Below are 18723 nucleotides of genomic sequence, written 5' to 3'. Positions count from 1 at the left end.
GTTTAGCTTTCCTCTTGAATATAAAAACAAGTAAAATAAAAGCTATAATATAACTTTTTTTTATTTTTAGCCTTCTATTTAAGACCTGGATTGGAGGTGCTCTAATGCATTTTGGACATATAATCCATAACTTTGTTTAATTAGCATTTTGACAGTAGATGCACGGTGCCTTCAGGAAAAAAATAATCTAAATGCAATTTTAAAATTCTCAGTTAAATTCAATAGGTTTAAAGCTTGTTAAAACATGCTTGTTAACTATTTTTTTCTTTATTTTTTTACATATAAATGACACACATACATTATGAAAATTAAATTTTTATACTCTCATGTACGTTTGTTTAAAATAAAACATACAGATATCATAAATAATTTGACCTTTCTCAGTATTAAACTTAAAAGCATGTCTTATATATTTAAGAATTTAATTATAATATTCCCATGTAATATTAACATATATGTATGTATGATTTGATTGATTCTTTTGAAATGTCCCAAAAAGAGTACTATAATGTTATGATTTCTAAATATCAACCTTAATTTAAAATTAACAGTAATTAGACTTCAGAAGGGTTCAGTAGAAAGGGAAATAGAAATCAAAGGACTAAAAGAAACAAAAAAATATGGTAAAAATTGAAAAGAAAAAAATAGGTTCGGTGTTTAGGCAAGCGTGCAAGAAACTCCTTTGAAACATATACATAAATACTCTCCTGCAAACAAACACAAATATTCTCCTTTTCTTTTCCTATTTACACAAGCACACGTGACACGTATACACTTGAGAAGTAGAAAGTGGAACTCATGACCAAATTAACTAATTAACCAACAACCAAAGACATAATAATAAAACATAGAGTAACTATTATAAAGGATGACAGAGTTACAAACAACACGTATAACAACAATAAATGTCATCTCAGGGACACTTTAACTTTAACGTACTAACAACCCGATTTCATAGATATACGTACAGTCATAAACACATGATCCCTCCCTCAATTACCGTCATTCTTAATTTAGAATTATATCTGATCATAATACTTTAGCAAACGAGAAGCACACACTAAAGTACGTACTGGAAATTTTAAATTCAAGTCCTCAGATCAAACCCAAACCCTAGAAAAGTCGAACACCGTTAATTTCTTGGAATAGCCACAGCAGAGAGAGGGTTCTTCATTTCACAAGAAAGTTTCAGCATTTCACTTAGGTCAACTGGGTTATGCGTGTCCTGAACCCACTCGAAATGGTGCACCAACTTAGCCACCCAAAGGCTCACTGTCACGAGCCCTAGGTTCTTACCAGGACAAACCCTACGTCCAGCCCCAAATGGTGCAAGCCTGAGGTCACCTCCTCTCACATCCACGTCAGCACCACCGTGACTCTCCATGAATCTTTCTGGCTTAAACACCAAGGCATCCTCCCATACTCTTGGGTCATGGGTTATGGCCCACATGTTGACCATTGCAGTTGTGTTGACGGGGACCACCATGCCATTGCTGAGGTGTACATCTGAAGTGGACAACCGTGCCCATGAGAGGAGGGGCCCAGGAGGATGTACACGTAGGGTTTCCTTGATCACAGCCTGAAGGTATGGTAATTCAGCTACGTCAGCATCCGTGACACTCCTGCTTCCAACAACCAATTTCAGCTCCTTGCTAAGTTTGGCTTGAATCTCCGGGTTCAAAACCAACTCTGCCATGACCCACTCGGCCAAAAGTGCAGTAGTATCGGTGCCACGAAATATCATTTCCTGCACATTACGAAGTAAACCGATAACACAATAAGCACAGAACGCTTGAAAAAAGCAGCAGCATTAAAAATTAAAGAAGAATTAGTCCAGACATACTAACCCATAAAACAGCAACCATATCATCCTCTTCAAGTTTCTCCTCACCCTCCAAAGAAAGCAAAACATCTACGAAATCAGCATTATCAAAGACATTTTTTGGCTTCTTAATTCTATGCTCTTCAATGATTTGCTTAACCAGTTTCTTGACTCGTGGAACAAGTTGACAACAACGTTCTTTGATGCGAAAAGGGTCATAAAAGTAACTCAGCCACGGCAGATAATCAGACCAATTAAAAGCACCCAAGAGTTCAAACCCTTCAACAACAAGTTCTTGCAATTCTTTAGCCTCCTCATTAAATTGCATTAACTCATATCTTTTGCCAAAAACAGTACCCATAATGTTATTAAGAGAAGCATTTCGGAGATGTTTACGCAAATAAACAACTCCATGGAGGGATTGATCATCATAAATGCCGCTCAACATTGTAGCACAATCAAGCTGGCGCCATGGCTCATGAGCCGCGATGCGCCTTGGTGCGAATAAGTGAGTTGATGCAATTCTTCTCATGAGACGCCAATAAGGCCCATTTGGCGCAAAACCAATGGCTCGGCTAAACATGAGGCTTTTAGCCGATAGCTTGATGGGACGGTCAGCGAAGTGAGGAGAGGTCAAGATTTCACGAGCAATTTGAGGGTCCGATGTCACAATGGCTGGTGTGGAGCCTAAGCTGAAAGCCATGAGCTGAGTAGCGGCTTGGCTCGACGCCATGCAAGAGAGGGTGCGATGGGCCAAGCCGCGGCTTAAGCTGAATAGGCTTCCAAAGAAGGGTACGCCTCTTGGACCAGGGATGGAGACGCTACCCTTATGGTTCCTGCCATTTTTCCATGCTAGGCCACCAGTTGAGAAAGCCGAAGTTAGTAAGGTAATGACCAAGAAAGATGTCAAGACAAAGAGCAAGATTAGAGGGTTTGACAAGTTTTTGGTTTGTAACATTGCAGGGAGTGCAAACATCCACCAGCTGGAGTCGACAGAAGAGGGAACCAATTCCATTGCCAGAAAAACAGAAAGATGAGAGGAAAAGAGAAAAGGTCTGTATGTATGAAGGAGAGACGCTATTGAGGAATGTGTGGATAAAGGCCAGCAGGGTTGGTTTAAATAGGAATGTGTTGATTTTTTTTTTTTGGAGCAGTTAATTAAAGCTTCCATGATTAAGCTACCTTATCAAATATCGCTATCCAAAAATCGTGAGCTTACTCACACGACAGATTGTAAATCAACCAGTTATATGAGATTATATCATTCTATTTCAATTTAAAGATACTCAAATTATAAACAAGATCATAGGAAAGAAAGACCTTTTGGTTATCGAGAGGAGCAGAAACGATTATGATTTCTAATATAGATACATAAAATGATATTTTCTTATATAATTGTTTGATCAATATTCAAGTGTATATCACCCCCTTTTTTTTACTTCTCCATGAAAATTTGATTTGACTAGCTTAACAGTTGTACTTTATAGCTTTTTTTAGTGAAATAAATTTAAGAGTTACGGGAGCGACAATGTTTTAAAATTCAATCTGTTTAATAATGAGTTTTCTGTTGTTGAGTAATAGATTGATTATTTAGTTTCAGTAGTTTAATTTATTTATTTTTGATTAAGATGTCTATTAGTTTCATGTAAAAAGCTTAAGGGGTTGATAACCAGTAAATCAAGGTAGCTAGTAAATAGTATTTGGTAAGCGGAGATAATTAACAATTAATACATTTAAAAATTTCTTTTAATGGATGTAATACTCTTATATATGAGAAACTCTCAAAGTTTTAGGAGTGACGTTGTTCCAACATTCAAGTTGCTTAATAATAATGTTTTTGTTGTTAAATAATAGGTTGATTATTTAGTTTTAGTAATCTAATTTGTTCTCTTTAATTAAAGTATATGATAGTTTCATGTAAAAAGCTAAAGGGGTTGGTAATTAATAAATAAAGGTAGTTAGTAGCTGGTGTTTGGTAAGCTGAGATAATTGACAGCTAATACTTATAAAAGCTCTTTTTGATGGATGTGAGAACTTTCAGATATTTAAGTGTATAACATTGTAAAAATAGAAAATACAATAATATTTTAGAGATTCAGACTTTAAAACTATGTATGCTAAAAAAACTAAGAATAAAAAGATTATGAACCTTGAAATTATTGAATTTATAAAATATTTATAGCTAATAAGTATTGTTATTTTGTGGAGAAAAAAGCTAAATAGTCATCTTATTAAGATAATGTTGTGCTCAAGTGAGTTACTTGAGCTTGTTTGGGGTGAAAAAAAGGCTCGGGGGTGCTATTTAGGCTAAAGCATGGTAGGTGCAGGTGCATTCTCGAGCCTATAAGGATACAAAGGTGTATACTTAACACCCTGGTCGGACTTGCAATGCCCAACACATAAGATACAGCATAGCATGCCTAACTTTTAGAGTTAGGGATGCTTGAGGTGGGCTCGACGTGCACCCAACACCTAGTGTTGCTTGGACCTGTAGTTGTAAGGCCCAAATGCCGTATGAGTTTGTTTTTTTTAAGCTTGTTCAAAGGATTAAGCCTAATATTGTGGGCTCATTTTAAAGGATGAGCCTGTTGGTAGTTAGGCCCAGACATATCGTATGAGCCTATGTTTTTTAAGTATTTAGGCTTTTAAAGGGGTTTAGACTTTTTATATTTGGGTTTATTAGTAACCTCTTAAGCTTTTGTGGTATTTATATGTAAAAACTTGTAAAAATGTCTGACATGATGAGTTTATCGAGTTTGCTTCATATAAGAAGATGGGAGGAAACTTTGGGGTGAGTTACTGGAAAGCTCTTGTGCAGGGATGTGCATCATGTTTAAAAAAATTTCTAAAGATCAAGAAGGAACTCATACATAGAGAATTTTTCTTAGAGGTAAAAAAAGTCTCAAAGACAAAGAGCTTGTATTTAGAAAAATTTCTAAATAGTCGAGAAAATCGAGGAAGGGTGAGCGTATACTGAGAAGAATTTATAAATGATTAGGGGAACTAAAGAAAGACAAGTCTATATTTATAAGATATTTTAAGAGACTGAGATAACTCATTAAGAGTGAACCTATAGTTAAAAAATATTTTAAAAGGTTGAGGAACCCAAGAAGAAGAAACTTACACTTGAAAGACTTTCTAATTGGCTAAGTAAACCTAATGAGGGTAAATCTATACTTAAAAAAATTATAAAAGGCTTAGAAAGAGGGATAAGGATGAATCTAAATAACCCCTTAAGGGTCGCTCCCTATGATAGTAAGAGGCTTAGAAACTTCATATTGATTTTATATCACACATGAAAGGGAGGTTTATAACCTCTCAATCGATGGTTTGAGATTTAAAAACCCGTACGAAAGAGATATCACACTATAGAGGAAAGTCTATAGTCTTTTTAGTGATGGTGTGGCTTAATATCTCACCACTAGTGAAGTATATCATTAAAGAGCAGGAGGCCTGTGACCCTCTTTGTAATGACATGAGTTTTGAGAACCTTTTACTAGAGAGTGGTTGTATTAAAGTGAGGAAAACCTCTATAGTGATGGTCTAAGATGTGAAAAACCCTTACTAAATAGTGATCGCATTGGAGTGTGAGAGGTATATAACCCCCTAGCAAATATCATAAAGCTCGAAAGTCCTTTACTGAAAAGAAGTCACATCAGATATATATATGGCCTCTTTGATATTGTCACGAGGAATGAGAGTCTCTTGTTGAAGAGTGGTCTTACTTAAGAGTGAGAGATAATAAGGCTCAAGATCCTCATTGATAAGTTGTGTCAATCCAAGACTTCACTAAAGAGGGGTAAGTCCAAAATCAATCCGTAAAGACTTTGTGAGAGCTGAAATCCCTATTAAAGAGTCATGTCATTCTGAGAGTATATTAGAGAGATGAGAGATCCAAGATCAATCCTTGTAGATTTCATGAGGTCTAGGAGCCTCACTAAAGATCTATAGATATTATGTCAAAGATAATATCTTTATTTTAAAAATAAACTCCTTCCCATTAAAGATAATGCATCTTGAGGTGATATAAGTTCTAAGCATGTGAGAGATTCTTAAGAGGAGCGTGTTTTAGAGGTTTAGGTGTTTGCCTTAATTGCCCTAATAACTTTAAATAATTTATCTCATTTTGATTTAAAGGAGTAATAAATCCTTGTGATACAACAAATGCCTATAGGTTATTTACTTATAATTCTTCCTCGAGTTATCTTTTTTACTGGAAAAATAATTTTGTTTGGAAGGTCCTTCATATTAGTCTTCCTTGTAAAATAAAAAAAGTCCATATTATAAAACACCAACCTCTTTCATCTGTATATGATTTTTCATTCCTAGTTTCATATTGAGCAAATTTTTATCTTGTAAGGCATAAAGTTTCCACTATAAGATAAGTTTCCTTACCCCTCTTATTAAGATCTCTAATTATATCAGCTCAAACAACTTTTTCACATGACCATCTCATCGTCAAACCTTTTCAAATATATTAGTGTAGACTTATCTTCTTGATAGAGAACAACAAATAATTTCATGAAGTTTTTTTAAGTGGATATGTTAATAGTGTAGCATGCCACTAGCTTGAGATAAAGTAGGCTTTGCCTTATGCAGTTAGGTGCATGTTGAGAAGGCAACTTTAGCCACTATAGCATTTTTAATTTCATATCATAAGACTGCGCATGCAAGATATTAAGTAAATCCTCATGTGAATGGCAGACCACGAAGCTTGCCATTTCTCTGGTCTCAGGAGTGCATGCTTTTGGCACTCTAGCACAATTCAAACTGCAAGCATTGTTACTTGATGCGGTCGAAATGTGAATGTCTTCGTTCCAACTGATGAAATTGTCATCAGGCATTTTAGTGTCTCATACATCGTCCTTTGCATGGATTTACGAGCTAGCAAATGCAGAGAAACAGGGCTGCTCAATAAGTTGGTCTTATTATGGCAGCAAACGATTGGCGTAACCAGCTTTAGACTGTGTTATAGGCATTATTATAGTTCGTTGTTAGAAATTAGTGAATAAAGAAAGCAACAATTGAAAGTTCACAAACCTTCCAGCAAGGCGTGTATTTACTTTTGCAGTCTCGTCTGGAAAAGAAGAAATATTTTAACCAAGAACCTAGAACTTGTGATCCTACCCCTTGTAGGCTGCAGAAAACTCTTGGTACTGGAAAGCGAAGAAAAGATTAATCTTTCGAGGGTGGGATCGTGGGATGCTATTATATGAACTTGTTAGTTTTATACTCAATTAATAAACCTAGACCTAATACTCGAACTAATTAAATCTAAAAATATATCTATGCAGTTTATAAATTCACCATGAAAACTCAAAGTTTGTGCTACACTGGGGAGATGAAAACAAGAAAAAATTAAGAAGCTTGGGTGTTTTGCCAGGAAGTTAAAAAAATTGAGAAAAATCAGACATTCACAACCACTAATGAAGGACTTTTCATAAAGCTAAGGATTAGTAATTCTCTTTAGAGATCGAATGAATTTGGGTAGCGGGAGTCAAACCTGCATCCTTAACTTGGAAGAATAAGGTTTACACTTGACGTTGATTCATTATTTTTGTGAGAGAGTTTCGGCAAATTGGCACATTCTATAAATTTTTAAAAAAATATGAGGGATATATTTTAAAAGTGTTTTTAAATGAATTTAAAAATTTTATTTTTTTATTTATTTGAATTTGTTTTTAGTTTTTTAGATCATTTTAATACACTAATATTAAAAATAATTTTAAAAATATATATATAATATTATTTTAATATATTTTTAAATAAAAAATACTTCAACTAAAAATAAACCACGATTACACCCTTAAAAACATTATAATATCAAAAGGTTAGAGTTTTTCAAAACACCACAGTTGGGTACTGCAGTAGTTTTACAAACACCACCCCAAACTCGAACCATTTAACATTACTAAACTCTAACTATTTCTCAAGTCTCAAAGCAATTATCGTTAACTCTAAATGCAAATCAATTTATATCAATCGGGTTAGTGTTTTGAGTTTGCAATTGAGATTTAAAATGATAAAAGATTGATTTTTTAAATTTTTTTATAAATGAATTATAATAATATTTTTTATTTTTAAAAAATTATTTTTGATATTAATACATCAAAATAATTTAAAAATATAAAAAATTAATTTAAAATAATAAAAATAAATATATTTTTAAAATAAAAAATAAATATAATATTAATATTTAGCGCTTAGATTTTTTAAAATACCGCAGTTCTCAACTGCGGTATTTTAAAACTACAGTATTTCCTTGACTATCCTATTCCCTGCAATATTTTTAAGTCAAGCTGATAAATTTTTGTAAAACTGTGCAGGAGCAGTTTTTTAAATCTTGTGTGGACTATGAAATGGAGGAAATAAATGTAGAGAACCTGAATTTGACTGGTCTTTTCAGTCCTCATATAGGATGGTGAATTAAAAGCGACAGTATACAAGATTTTTTAAATATACATGCGTGATCATAAGACTGGCCACGAGTTCATTTCAGTCTTAGGTTTATGGAAATCTGCAGAAGAACTACATAGAAGTTTGAGCCTACAAACTTTGAAAAGTTTCTAACTTTGATTAGCCATAAAGCCTATAATTTTTTTTACAGAGATTATATTTTTCTCCCTGGCATTATTTTTTATCCCATGAATCATTCTTTTATTTTATTCTCAAATTTATCCTCTTAGTCTCTGATAATTGTCCATATTTGCTCTGAAAGTTCCAGTTCCATGATCTCTGTGCCTAGAGATTTGAATGCAATATGTGGCAAGTGGTCCTTTACTTGCGATGCTGTTAAGACAAACATAAAGGACGCCGCAATAGTTTTCGAATTTCATCAATGCGTGTGCTTATTCAATATCCTAAAGCTATACACTCGTAAGATCGAATGTGTGTCATGTGAAAAGCTAGAACACGATCAACTTGATTGGCCTCGTTTTCATCAATCCAAGAAAGCACGGTATTCTCAACACCATAAAACTCGAAGATCAAAGACTAATATTAATGATAATTATAGCACCACCACGATTAACAAAGCTTAGGGCGTTGCGTTAGTTTATAATTCGCAGAGTTCATTGTTGATGCCTGTAGTTCAGGTCAATCAACCTTACGTATTCATTAATTGAATACGATCCTAGAGGTAATCACGCAAAGATTTACCCCGATCCTAGAGGTAATCACGCAAAGATTTGCCCCACGCTTTGATAGCATGTAGCAAATGATATTTTACACAAAGTAGGAGTGATTAGATCCTTGAATGCACAACGGCACCGAGGGATAAGCTCGGATAGATGGACTAAACCTTATCTCAGATTAACATTTTATCTTATTAGTATTATTTTTATTTAGTCAAGAACCCTAATATGAGATTCTGCGTGCTGGGATGTTTGCATAACATTCTTCTAGGAAGGAGGTTGCTTATTTATTTCTTCGTTACTTAAAAATTTGCTGAAATAAAGAATATTCAACCCCACATGCCATAGGCGATTACAAGAAAACTTTAGGGGATAGCTTTCCATCACCAAATGACTTAAAATATAAGCTAATTCAATTCAGCGCAAGAATCCACTGTACTTGAACTTGAAAATAGTTTGGTTCTCACATTCTATTAGAATTTTTTAGGAACAAAGTACGACAGGCGTGAGCTGCTTTAATTCAAGAAAACTGGCTCGTTTTCCTTTATCCATCCATCTATATATATATATATAAGAAAAAGGAAAAGAAATGGAAAGGTTGCTCATCGTCGCGGAAGTTTATCGCTGCAATCAATAAATTGAAGCAGTTAATCAAGAACGAATAATGAAGGCAGATATGGTCCGTGGTCGGCAGCTTTTCGGAGTTAGCTTGGTCATAGGGTAGCTAGCTACTAGCTATGTCGACTGAAAGAAATAAAGCACTAAAGAGTGTGAAAAATCTACGTGGTTCTGAGATAGGAAACTTGAGAATCACGCAAAACAAACATGGGGCAGTGGGGTGTACACGTGGGTGTAGAGTAGAGCCTCGTGAACGCAAATCTTTGAGATGGGAGATTTTGCAGCACAGACAAGCGTAAAAGGGCCCATATCAAATCCAACACAACACGCCACCACCTCGCTTCCTGCCTTCACACACGCACTGTAGGAAAACAGAAAGGTCCTTTGCTTTCCACTCTTTGGAGTTTGGAGCCGAGGATCCTGCATTCGAGGACGCATATGCCTGTCCTTGAGATTCGTATGCCGAATTATTCGGATTATTTATATCAACTGATTTGAAAGAATTATGGTTAAATTTTCTTATGAAATTTCATTCAATTTAGTTTTCATTACAAATCTTTAAGATTAAAAATCTGATTCGAGCCGGACTGAAAAAACCAAACACACATAAGTAATTAATCTCTCGATCACAGCAGCCACCGACCCAATCACCCATCGAATACCCGATTCAAGCTTTTATAACAACTAATCTTTCAATTCAACATCCACACGAACCACTATATGCTATATCCTAAACATGTCCCTCACCTTAACATTATTTTTTTGAGCTTTGCTCAACCTTCCACGGATTTTCTAAAATTTCAAACCCTCCCCGCAGCCCTGCTCTTGGTTTTGAACAAATCAAGGTGTAAACACATAAAATTTAAATAGTTAAATGGATAAGAGTTTTTTTTTTTTTTTTAAAGTAGCATGGTTGAATTTTTTTAAAAATAGCACAATTAAAATTCATCTAGAAAAATAATTGAAGATTCATGTCATCTGTGATTTGTTTTTCCAATATAGAATTGAGATATTATTTATTATTATTTCTGCATTTCTGCATGACTGTGTGCTTGATTTACTAATTATAATGAAATAATATATTTAAATTCGTTATTATTTAATTATTAAAATATAATATATAATTTAAATTATTAGATGATGTATATTTAAATTATTATTTACCAAGAAGAGATACTGATAAAAAAACAGAGAAAAGGAAGCCAGTGTACAGCAATGCTATAGTGGCACTGTACCTGATTTTGAGCATGGATACTGATCGCCGGGCTGACCTTTGATATTGTAAGCATCCGAGACATTGGCATCTGCTCCTGAGGCACGAAATTCATCAAAAACTACAAATAAATCTTTTTTATTTTTTGCGTTTTAAAAATAATTTTAAAAAATTTAAATTTTTTAATTTAAATTTAAATTTTTTATATTTTTAAATTATTTTAATATGTTAATATTAAAAATAATTTTTTGAAAATAAAAAATATTATTTTAATATATTTTTAAATAAAAAATACTTTAAAAAATAACCAAAACTACATTCATAAACATGCTCACCACTCTTATTTCATGAATCAACCATCAACGTATCAAATTAACTTTCATCCATGACTTCAAAGACTGATTTCTTTTATTTAAAATAAATGCTAACATATCTAAAATAATTGGATAAAATAACAAATTAGCACAATAAATATAAAAAATTAAAAATATAATATTGTTTAATTTTTTTTAATAAAATAACACCTTTTTACCTTATCGCACTTTAGAAATACGACGTTTATTAAATGTCGCTATCACGGGGGTGCGAGAGACGCAAAGTTGTCTAGCTATGGCAGAAAACTCTTGTTTTGCCTCTTGTATGAAGTGTTTTGTATTAGAAATGTTTTTTGGATTTAATCATAAAATTATGATTAATGTTTAAGAGTCGCTACCTATTAGTATAGTCACTAAGAACCTATGGTCTGTAAGAGTTTTAATAAAAAAATGATTATGCAAGGGGAAGACACATCACCCTCAGTGCACCCTGTATAGGGTAAGCTACATTACTGTTTGATTGTTTTTTTCAAGTCAGGTTTCTATCCGTTGGTTTTTATTAAGGCTCAAAGTAGATCTTTCTTCATAAGAAAGTCTCTACCTTATCGAGTTAAATCTTAACCGTTTTAAAGTCTGAATTTTAACAACACATTTATTTACAACTTGTATATTTAATACTTGAGTATGTACTTTATCATGTAATTTTACACTCCACAAATATTAAAGTCTATATCCAGCACCTAAAAATTAGAAAAAATATTTTTTTATATTCTGGTCAAACCTTAATAGATAATCATAATCTGATTATGATATCCATTTTTTTTCAAAACATGAGAAAGATGCAATTTTTATTAATTAAAAAATACATGGAAAATGTTTAAAATTTGATTGTATGCATGAAAATATTTTTTTATCTTAGAAAATTAATTTAAAGTATTTTTATATTTTTTAATTATTTCAAAGAAAACCGAGTATTTTAATACTGTATTTGTATTTTACAGTGTAATATACAGCTTGATATTATGCAAAACTAATCTGTATTTGTATTTTACAGTGTAATATACAACTTGATATTATGCAAAACTAGTAAAAAATATTTGAGAAAATCATAATTTTTTTAAATGATTTTTGAAAATTTTAGAAATGACAGTCGGGTCAAATCCAGCCCATCCATTCTTGGCCTAAAGTGGGAAAAGTTAATTATTATGCCGCTGCATGCAGAAATGAATTCTGCATGCAAGGCCCTCAATGACAAAGAAGGAGGTGATGTAGGTTGGGGGTCTTGGACGTGCTGAGGATGTTGGGTTGGTGGCTCAAAAGGCTTCTACTGAGGTGACAGTGGTTGGAATGTGCTGTGGGAGGAAGAAAAAAAAGTTGTAGAGGAGAGAGAAAGGATAAAAAAAAAATAAAGAGTCGCGGTGGTAGTTTGGTGATTGGTTGATAGTTGTGTTGGCTTTCTATGGTGGAGTTGGTGGTGAAGAAGATGCTAGTGGCTACAATGACAGGGAGAAAAAAAGAGAGAAAAAACTATAGAAACAAGGGCAGAAGGGTTGGTTTATGACCAACTTTGGTTCTGATTTTTCTTCTTCTTCAGGCCATAAAATCCACCTTTATTTATAGGCAGTGGAAGAATGCAAACTTGTCCACACTAAAAAAAAAACATTTCAGTCCTTAATTCAGCTGGGAAGAATCTTAACCATGGTTCAAAGTGTGCATCGTGAGTTGTTCAATCTGTAGAAAAAACTGCCTGAGGGGGCCTGTTTAGGCTAGTGTCAGCACCATCTCATTACTATTCAAACTGAAATGTTCAGTTAAGATTGTAAAGAAATTGCAGGGGATCATTTGTATCATGTTTTGTTAGATTTGATGGAGAAATGAAGCATTAAATGCACTTGAAAACTAGTCACGCGGGCAACATTCTCAGGTAGAATCGGGAAAGACAATGAACAGTGACCAGACGATGCATTATCTGGCCCTTTTATAAATATATATATTCAAAACAACGCTGTTTTGGATTGAATTAGAGATTTTTACTGATTTTCAATTTAATCATTCATCTTTCAATTACTTTCAATTGAACTCTTAATTGATTATAAACTTTTGATTTAATACAATTAGGTCCCTGCAAAACTTTAACTTCAACTCCAGATTTACGCGTCTTTTGCAATTTGGTCATTGGTCTCAGATTTATGCAACCCCTAATTGACCATTAAACTTTTAATTTTTTAATCTCACCCCCAGTTTTTATCATTAAGTCCTCATAATTTGTCCCTTGTGGCAAAATAGTCCTTGGTTGTAAAATTCTTTAATTTAACCCCTAATGGACCCCTAAAATTTCAATTGTCTTGTAATTTGGTCCTTAAATTCAATTAATTAACTTGATAAAAATTAAATTAGGTCTTTTAAAATTTTAATATTCTCAATTAAGCTCAAATTAGGCACCTAAACTTAATTTTTCACCATTTAAGCCCAAAATAAAATTAATTTGACCTATTTAAAATATAATTAAGTCCTTGCACTGAATTAAATCCTTCAATTGGACCTAAATTAATTTTAAACATAATTAAAATTCAATTTCACCCATGTGTAAATCAAATTAACCTATTAAAAATTTAACTATGTCCTTGTACTTTAATTTTATGTAAAATCATCCAATAATCATTTAACTTATTCTTGAATTTGTATTTTTTTTCTCTATTTTGGGTATAATGGGATACAATTAGGCCTTAAAATTTCCTTCAAAATTACATCTTAATTCCTTGACTTACTTTCTTCGCGGTACTAACCTTTATTTTATTTTTTTATTTTTAATTTGAAAAAAATAATTTTTGAGAAATAACCCATAATTGTGTTATGAGAGTTGTTTTTTTAAACTCAACAAGATGATTATCACATTTGATAATAACGATATTTAATAAATACCACACTTCTAAAGCTCGATAAAATGAAAGTGTACTATCATTTAGCTCAGCCAGTCAACTGGTTAGTAATAGTTAGTAGAACCAGTCGGTCGAATCTGAAAATCATGAGAAAAATCTCAAAACTACCAAAATCAAGGGGCTTGATGAGATTTTTATATTTAAAGATCTGACTACTTATGTAGCAACGCGATGGTTACTATTGAGAAAATAACCTTTGAAAATTTCTGTAAAAATTGTTCTTTTAATCCAATATTCTGGTCTAACGAGGCTAAAACACTTCTTGGATTTAAACGTGTTCCATTGATCCATATATGTATATGTTAGATCATCCATATAATCTATCTAGACATATCCTCATTTAATTGTAACATACTCACATCTACTTATTATCACAAGACCAACTATTTCATTAACTTTGAAAAATAGGGATACTTATCGTGTGAATAATATTTTTTTGAGATTTTAATTAAAGTTTATTTTTTAGTTTATAAAAAAAAATATAGTTTGACTAATAAAATATATTTGAAAAAATTATAAAAATAAAGTTTTTATATAAAACAGTTAATCATTTAATACAACTGAATCCAACTAATAAATTAATTAAGTAAGAAAGCAGCACATTTTTACCATGTTGTGTTTAAGAATAATAATATATAATAAATATAATGTTTATGTAGCATGACATGATAAAAATATATTATTTTATAAAAAATACCTTTTCAAAATATATTATTCTATAAATGTTTTTGTGCTAACTTGACAAAAAAAAAATCAAAAGAATTGGCACGTTTGCATGAGGCTTCGAGGAAAGAATATTCGGTTCCATTTTTTGGGACATATGGCAAAATCACCATAAACAATCGCTCGTGTCCAGTCACTGCGAACATGCCACCATAATGTTCCTTCTTCTTCTTCAGCAAATACCTTTTGGCGGGACTGGACAGTATGTGATGTCTTCAGGACCATCTGGTCATGAATTTCGGCCGTTTCGTTGCACGCCTACAGATATCAGAGTTAAAACTAGCGCAGTCAGGATAAAACGCTTTCCAGTGGAAAACAAAGTGTAGTCATTAGCAATACATGGTCTGTTCCATCAGAAAGTTGAAAACTCTATAAGATATTTCAGATTTTCAAATATTTCACGTCATTTATTGATTTGTTAAATTTTAGACATTTTAATGCTTTCATATTTATTTATGATTATGAAGCTGGACCACTTGAATATAGAAGAATTCAAAAGCCACAATCCCCATTGACAATATTTTACCGAGGTTAAATTTTAAAAATTGTAGTTTAACTGAATACTAGGTTTATTTTTAGAAATCACATTTTGAATTTTATAAATCTTAAAAATATTGAAAACTTAAATAATTATTAAATTTTAATTTTTTAAAAAATTAATTAATTAAAATACACGTGTATGTATGTGTGTGTGTGTATTACCGGCTACGTGCTAATGTATATCTAACACTACTCTATTTAAATAGTTGTCAGACTTTATGTTTTCTGTGTATGTGTGCGTGTGCGTGTGCAAGATCGAGGAGTGTAATGTATCTTATTTTATCTGTTGATGTAAAATAAAAGCTTCTAAAAACCAATTAAAAGTGGTTCCTAGCTATTTATCAATGGTTTATATTTCCTGAATAAAAGTAACATTTATTTTATAATTAGAGTATCCTCAATCTTGTTTTTATATATCATTTTAAATTCATCTTTCAGGTTAAAAAAAAACTATTTATATCAAAATTAATAAATTTCTGAAAAAAAATTCCTTCTCAACCCTTTTGAAGTTTAAAACCGAGAGGCGCAGAAAGCTAAACAACATCGTATCAAGATTTATGAGGCATTCTATGCTATTTTGAGCCTCCGCCTCGAACAATAGGACTTTTATCCATTGTTGGGCCTCACACTGCTGTTTTTACCCACCACACCTTCTTAGTAGACTCAAGAGTTCTGAAGAGGCCTTGCAAGGCTTCATAAATGTTGGGCTCGAAGGCCTGTTTAAGACTTTTCGATCCTAACAAGACATCTCGAGCTGTTTTTGATTTGCCCAGCTCTAGTCTATAAAATTAAACTGCCGGGATGGGGTCAAACTATTAAGCATGTTAACCGGCGGCGTGTGTTACCCGCTTACGGCCTTAATCATGTACGTCGATACGAAGTGCAGAAGGTTTTGTTTTGTTTTGTATTTTAGAAGTATTTTTAAAAAAATTAATTTTTTTTATTTTTTTATTTTTAATAAATAATTTTTTTTTTATTTTTTTAATAGGTTAATGTTAAAAATAATTTTTAAAAAATAAAAAAATATATTTTACTATATTTTCAAGTAAAAAACATTTTAAAAATAACCATAACCATATTTTTATGCACTCATGTAAAAATGATAATTCTTAAAAGTTTTAGAATATGATATGTAAAGATATGTTAATTTTTTAATATTTTATTTAGAATATAATAATAATAATAATTTATTTAATAATCAATAAAGTCAAATTTAAAAAAAATCAATTATTATAATCAAATGAATGCAATATTACGTGAAAGAAAAGTATAGGTATCCTTTTTTTTCTTTGCAATTAAATAAACTTAATTATCTAAAAATAACTATCTAATTAACATGATGACTATGAAAGGAGTGGTGATATTCTTTTTGCTCCAAGAACCCAAAAATAAACTTACGAAGAAAATCAATTGAATGTTTGAGTTCTTTACCGCTCTCTTTTTCTATTTTGATCTTTTATTATTTTAAATATCAGTACATCACCGGTCGAAATTCCTAACAGTATTCACGTTAAAATATAAGGCTCTTTTCTAGAACAAAAAATATAAGGTATTCACATTAAAATATAAGGTCGCGTATTACCAAAATTGAAATCAAAAGGCAATACATTGCTAAATCTCAAAGTACCTTAGCAGACGGTGCCACGAATCTTCGATGATGATCGATGCGACTCGAAGCAATGATTCAGGAAAAAGTATTTCACATTAAATCAAGCCGCCGTCCGCATGTTTATTTCATATCTGTGTCTTCTTTTATATCTCACCTATCATATAAGAGATGACCCTTTGAGATTTTATCAAATTGGAAACCCTACCTACAGTTGCTTGCATTATGATTTTGGTCAGTTTTCTCTTTGACGTCGATAAAAATATGTTTCGAAGAACCCACCTAGGCACGTAGCTAGCTTACCGGGGAAGTAATAACTTATTGTCATTCTATATAAGCACCTACGACAGAATGCCTAGCTCTCAAAGTATTTGTTTTTCTTCCCTTATTTTGGTGGTCTTGCTGGAATGCATTAACTGTTATGATAACTCGAGCCATGAGCCATCTGTACCCGTGTCAGTATGCTTGGAGTCTTACTGTACGTTGAACTTTTCTTCGAAGAAGACTCAACTGAGTTAATGGGCTTAAAGGACATTATTGTCTTTGATGGCAATAGTTGTTCTGTGCTAGTAAAGTCATTAACATTTGTAAATGTATAGCTACCAAAACACAGGACGTCGTACTGCTTCTTTAATGCGTTTTTTCGTCTTCAGTCGTTCATAAATCGAGTGGTTTGATAATGAAATCGATAGAAATTGATTGCAGTTGTTATACAATGATTATAGGTAGGTGTTATTATTACTACAGTGACAACTCTTGTCATTATCGGAGACATGCCAAACCATCAATCTTCTGCATGCATAAAAGCAATAGCTGTCGTTTTATGTCATATATACTTAAAAGTTAAAAGTAATTAATATGAGATTTTATTAGAATATATAACTTTACAACAGTTGACCCAAACTTAATCTCCTAATTTTTTATTTGAGTACTTCCAATTATTATGGTAAAAAAAACAGCTTTTTTTATTAATTTTAATCATAGGCAATAGTTTGAAAGGATGAAAATTATATATTGTAAGAAAATGTGATTTGAAAAAAAGAAATTAAAGTTTATGAGTTATGTTCCGCTTGACTCAAAATTTCAGGATAATTTTGAATAATTTAGGCTAGTTTTTTTTGTTTGTTTGAATGGATTTTCTTGTTGTGTATTTTCTTGGATTTTGATTGTCTTGAGGAATTAAGGGGTGAAACCTTGGACACATTTTGTATATTTTACTTCTTGTCAGTGATACCAAACAGTCAGCGTTCAAAGCTGTTCATAGTTGCGTTATCAAGCAGAAAAGAAAAAATCGATTATTATTTATTCCTTTAAGTTCTGTTTTTCCTGGACTACTGTTTCTTGACAGTTGTGTTCGTAAAATGCTCTCCTAGTCTTCTTAAACTGATCAGGCACAGTTAAGTCTTATCACTAAAGATCTATGTATCACACCCCAGCTCCGTATTGGTTTCTTTGGAGGTGACTGATCTAGTTGTTTTTCCACACATTTATCATGATTTAGCATGTCACCAGACCTGTATTTCAAAATATTGCATGTATTTTGGCTTGGGTACAAATGTTTATCTTGGTTCCCTTTGAAAATCTGTTCCCTGCGTGTTCAGATTTCTCTTAAGCAAGCAGTGTTTAGTTAATTCCTACAGCCGTGGTATACTGCTATGCAGTCATGCATATCTGGGCTTTTCTGCTCTGCTTGCTACTATACATAAAGTTTATTGATTTCTCATTTACTCTGGTAACTTAGCATGCATCTTCTGCTGCCATTTCTATTAAAGGAATATAATCTAGTATATTGGATCTTTGACAAGTGAACCTTGT

General features: G+C 32.3%; 1 protein-coding gene across 1 annotated transcript; it reads right to left on the bottom strand.

The window, feature by feature from the left end:
- Positions 1–988: 988 nt before the first annotated feature.
- LOC105126934 (cytochrome P450 78A7-like) lies at positions 989–2895 on the bottom strand. The gene is made up of 2 exons (XM_011027984.1): positions 1848–2895; positions 989–1747 (listed from the first exon to the last, which is right to left on the bottom strand). Exons 1-2 carry the CDS (start codon positions 2835–2837, stop codon positions 1133–1135), a joined length of 1605 nt encoding a protein of 534 aa, XP_011026286.1. The 5' UTR covers positions 2838–2895; the 3' UTR covers positions 989–1132.
- Between the last annotated feature and the right edge of the window lie 15828 nt (positions 2896–18723).

This window comes from Populus euphratica, unplaced genomic scaffold (assembly GCF_000495115.2).
Source record: "Populus euphratica unplaced genomic scaffold, PopEup_1.0 scaffold30.1, whole genome shotgun sequence".
Classification (NCBI taxonomy): domain Eukaryota; kingdom Viridiplantae; phylum Streptophyta; class Magnoliopsida; order Malpighiales; family Salicaceae; genus Populus; species Populus euphratica.
This window is presented reverse-complemented; position numbering and strand designations above follow the sequence as displayed.

What these genes read in the sequence shown, in the direction of transcription:
- LOC105126934 (XM_011027984.1), bottom strand. Translation starts at nt 2,837, where the DNA reads ATGGAATTGGTTCCCTCTTCTGTCGACTCCAGCTGGTGGATGTTTGCA. An exon ending in ATATGGTTGCTGTTTTATGG is followed by an intron (nt 1,748 to 1,847) that starts GTTAGTATGTCT and finishes CGTAATGTGCAG; the next exon opens with GAAATGATATTTCGTGGCAC.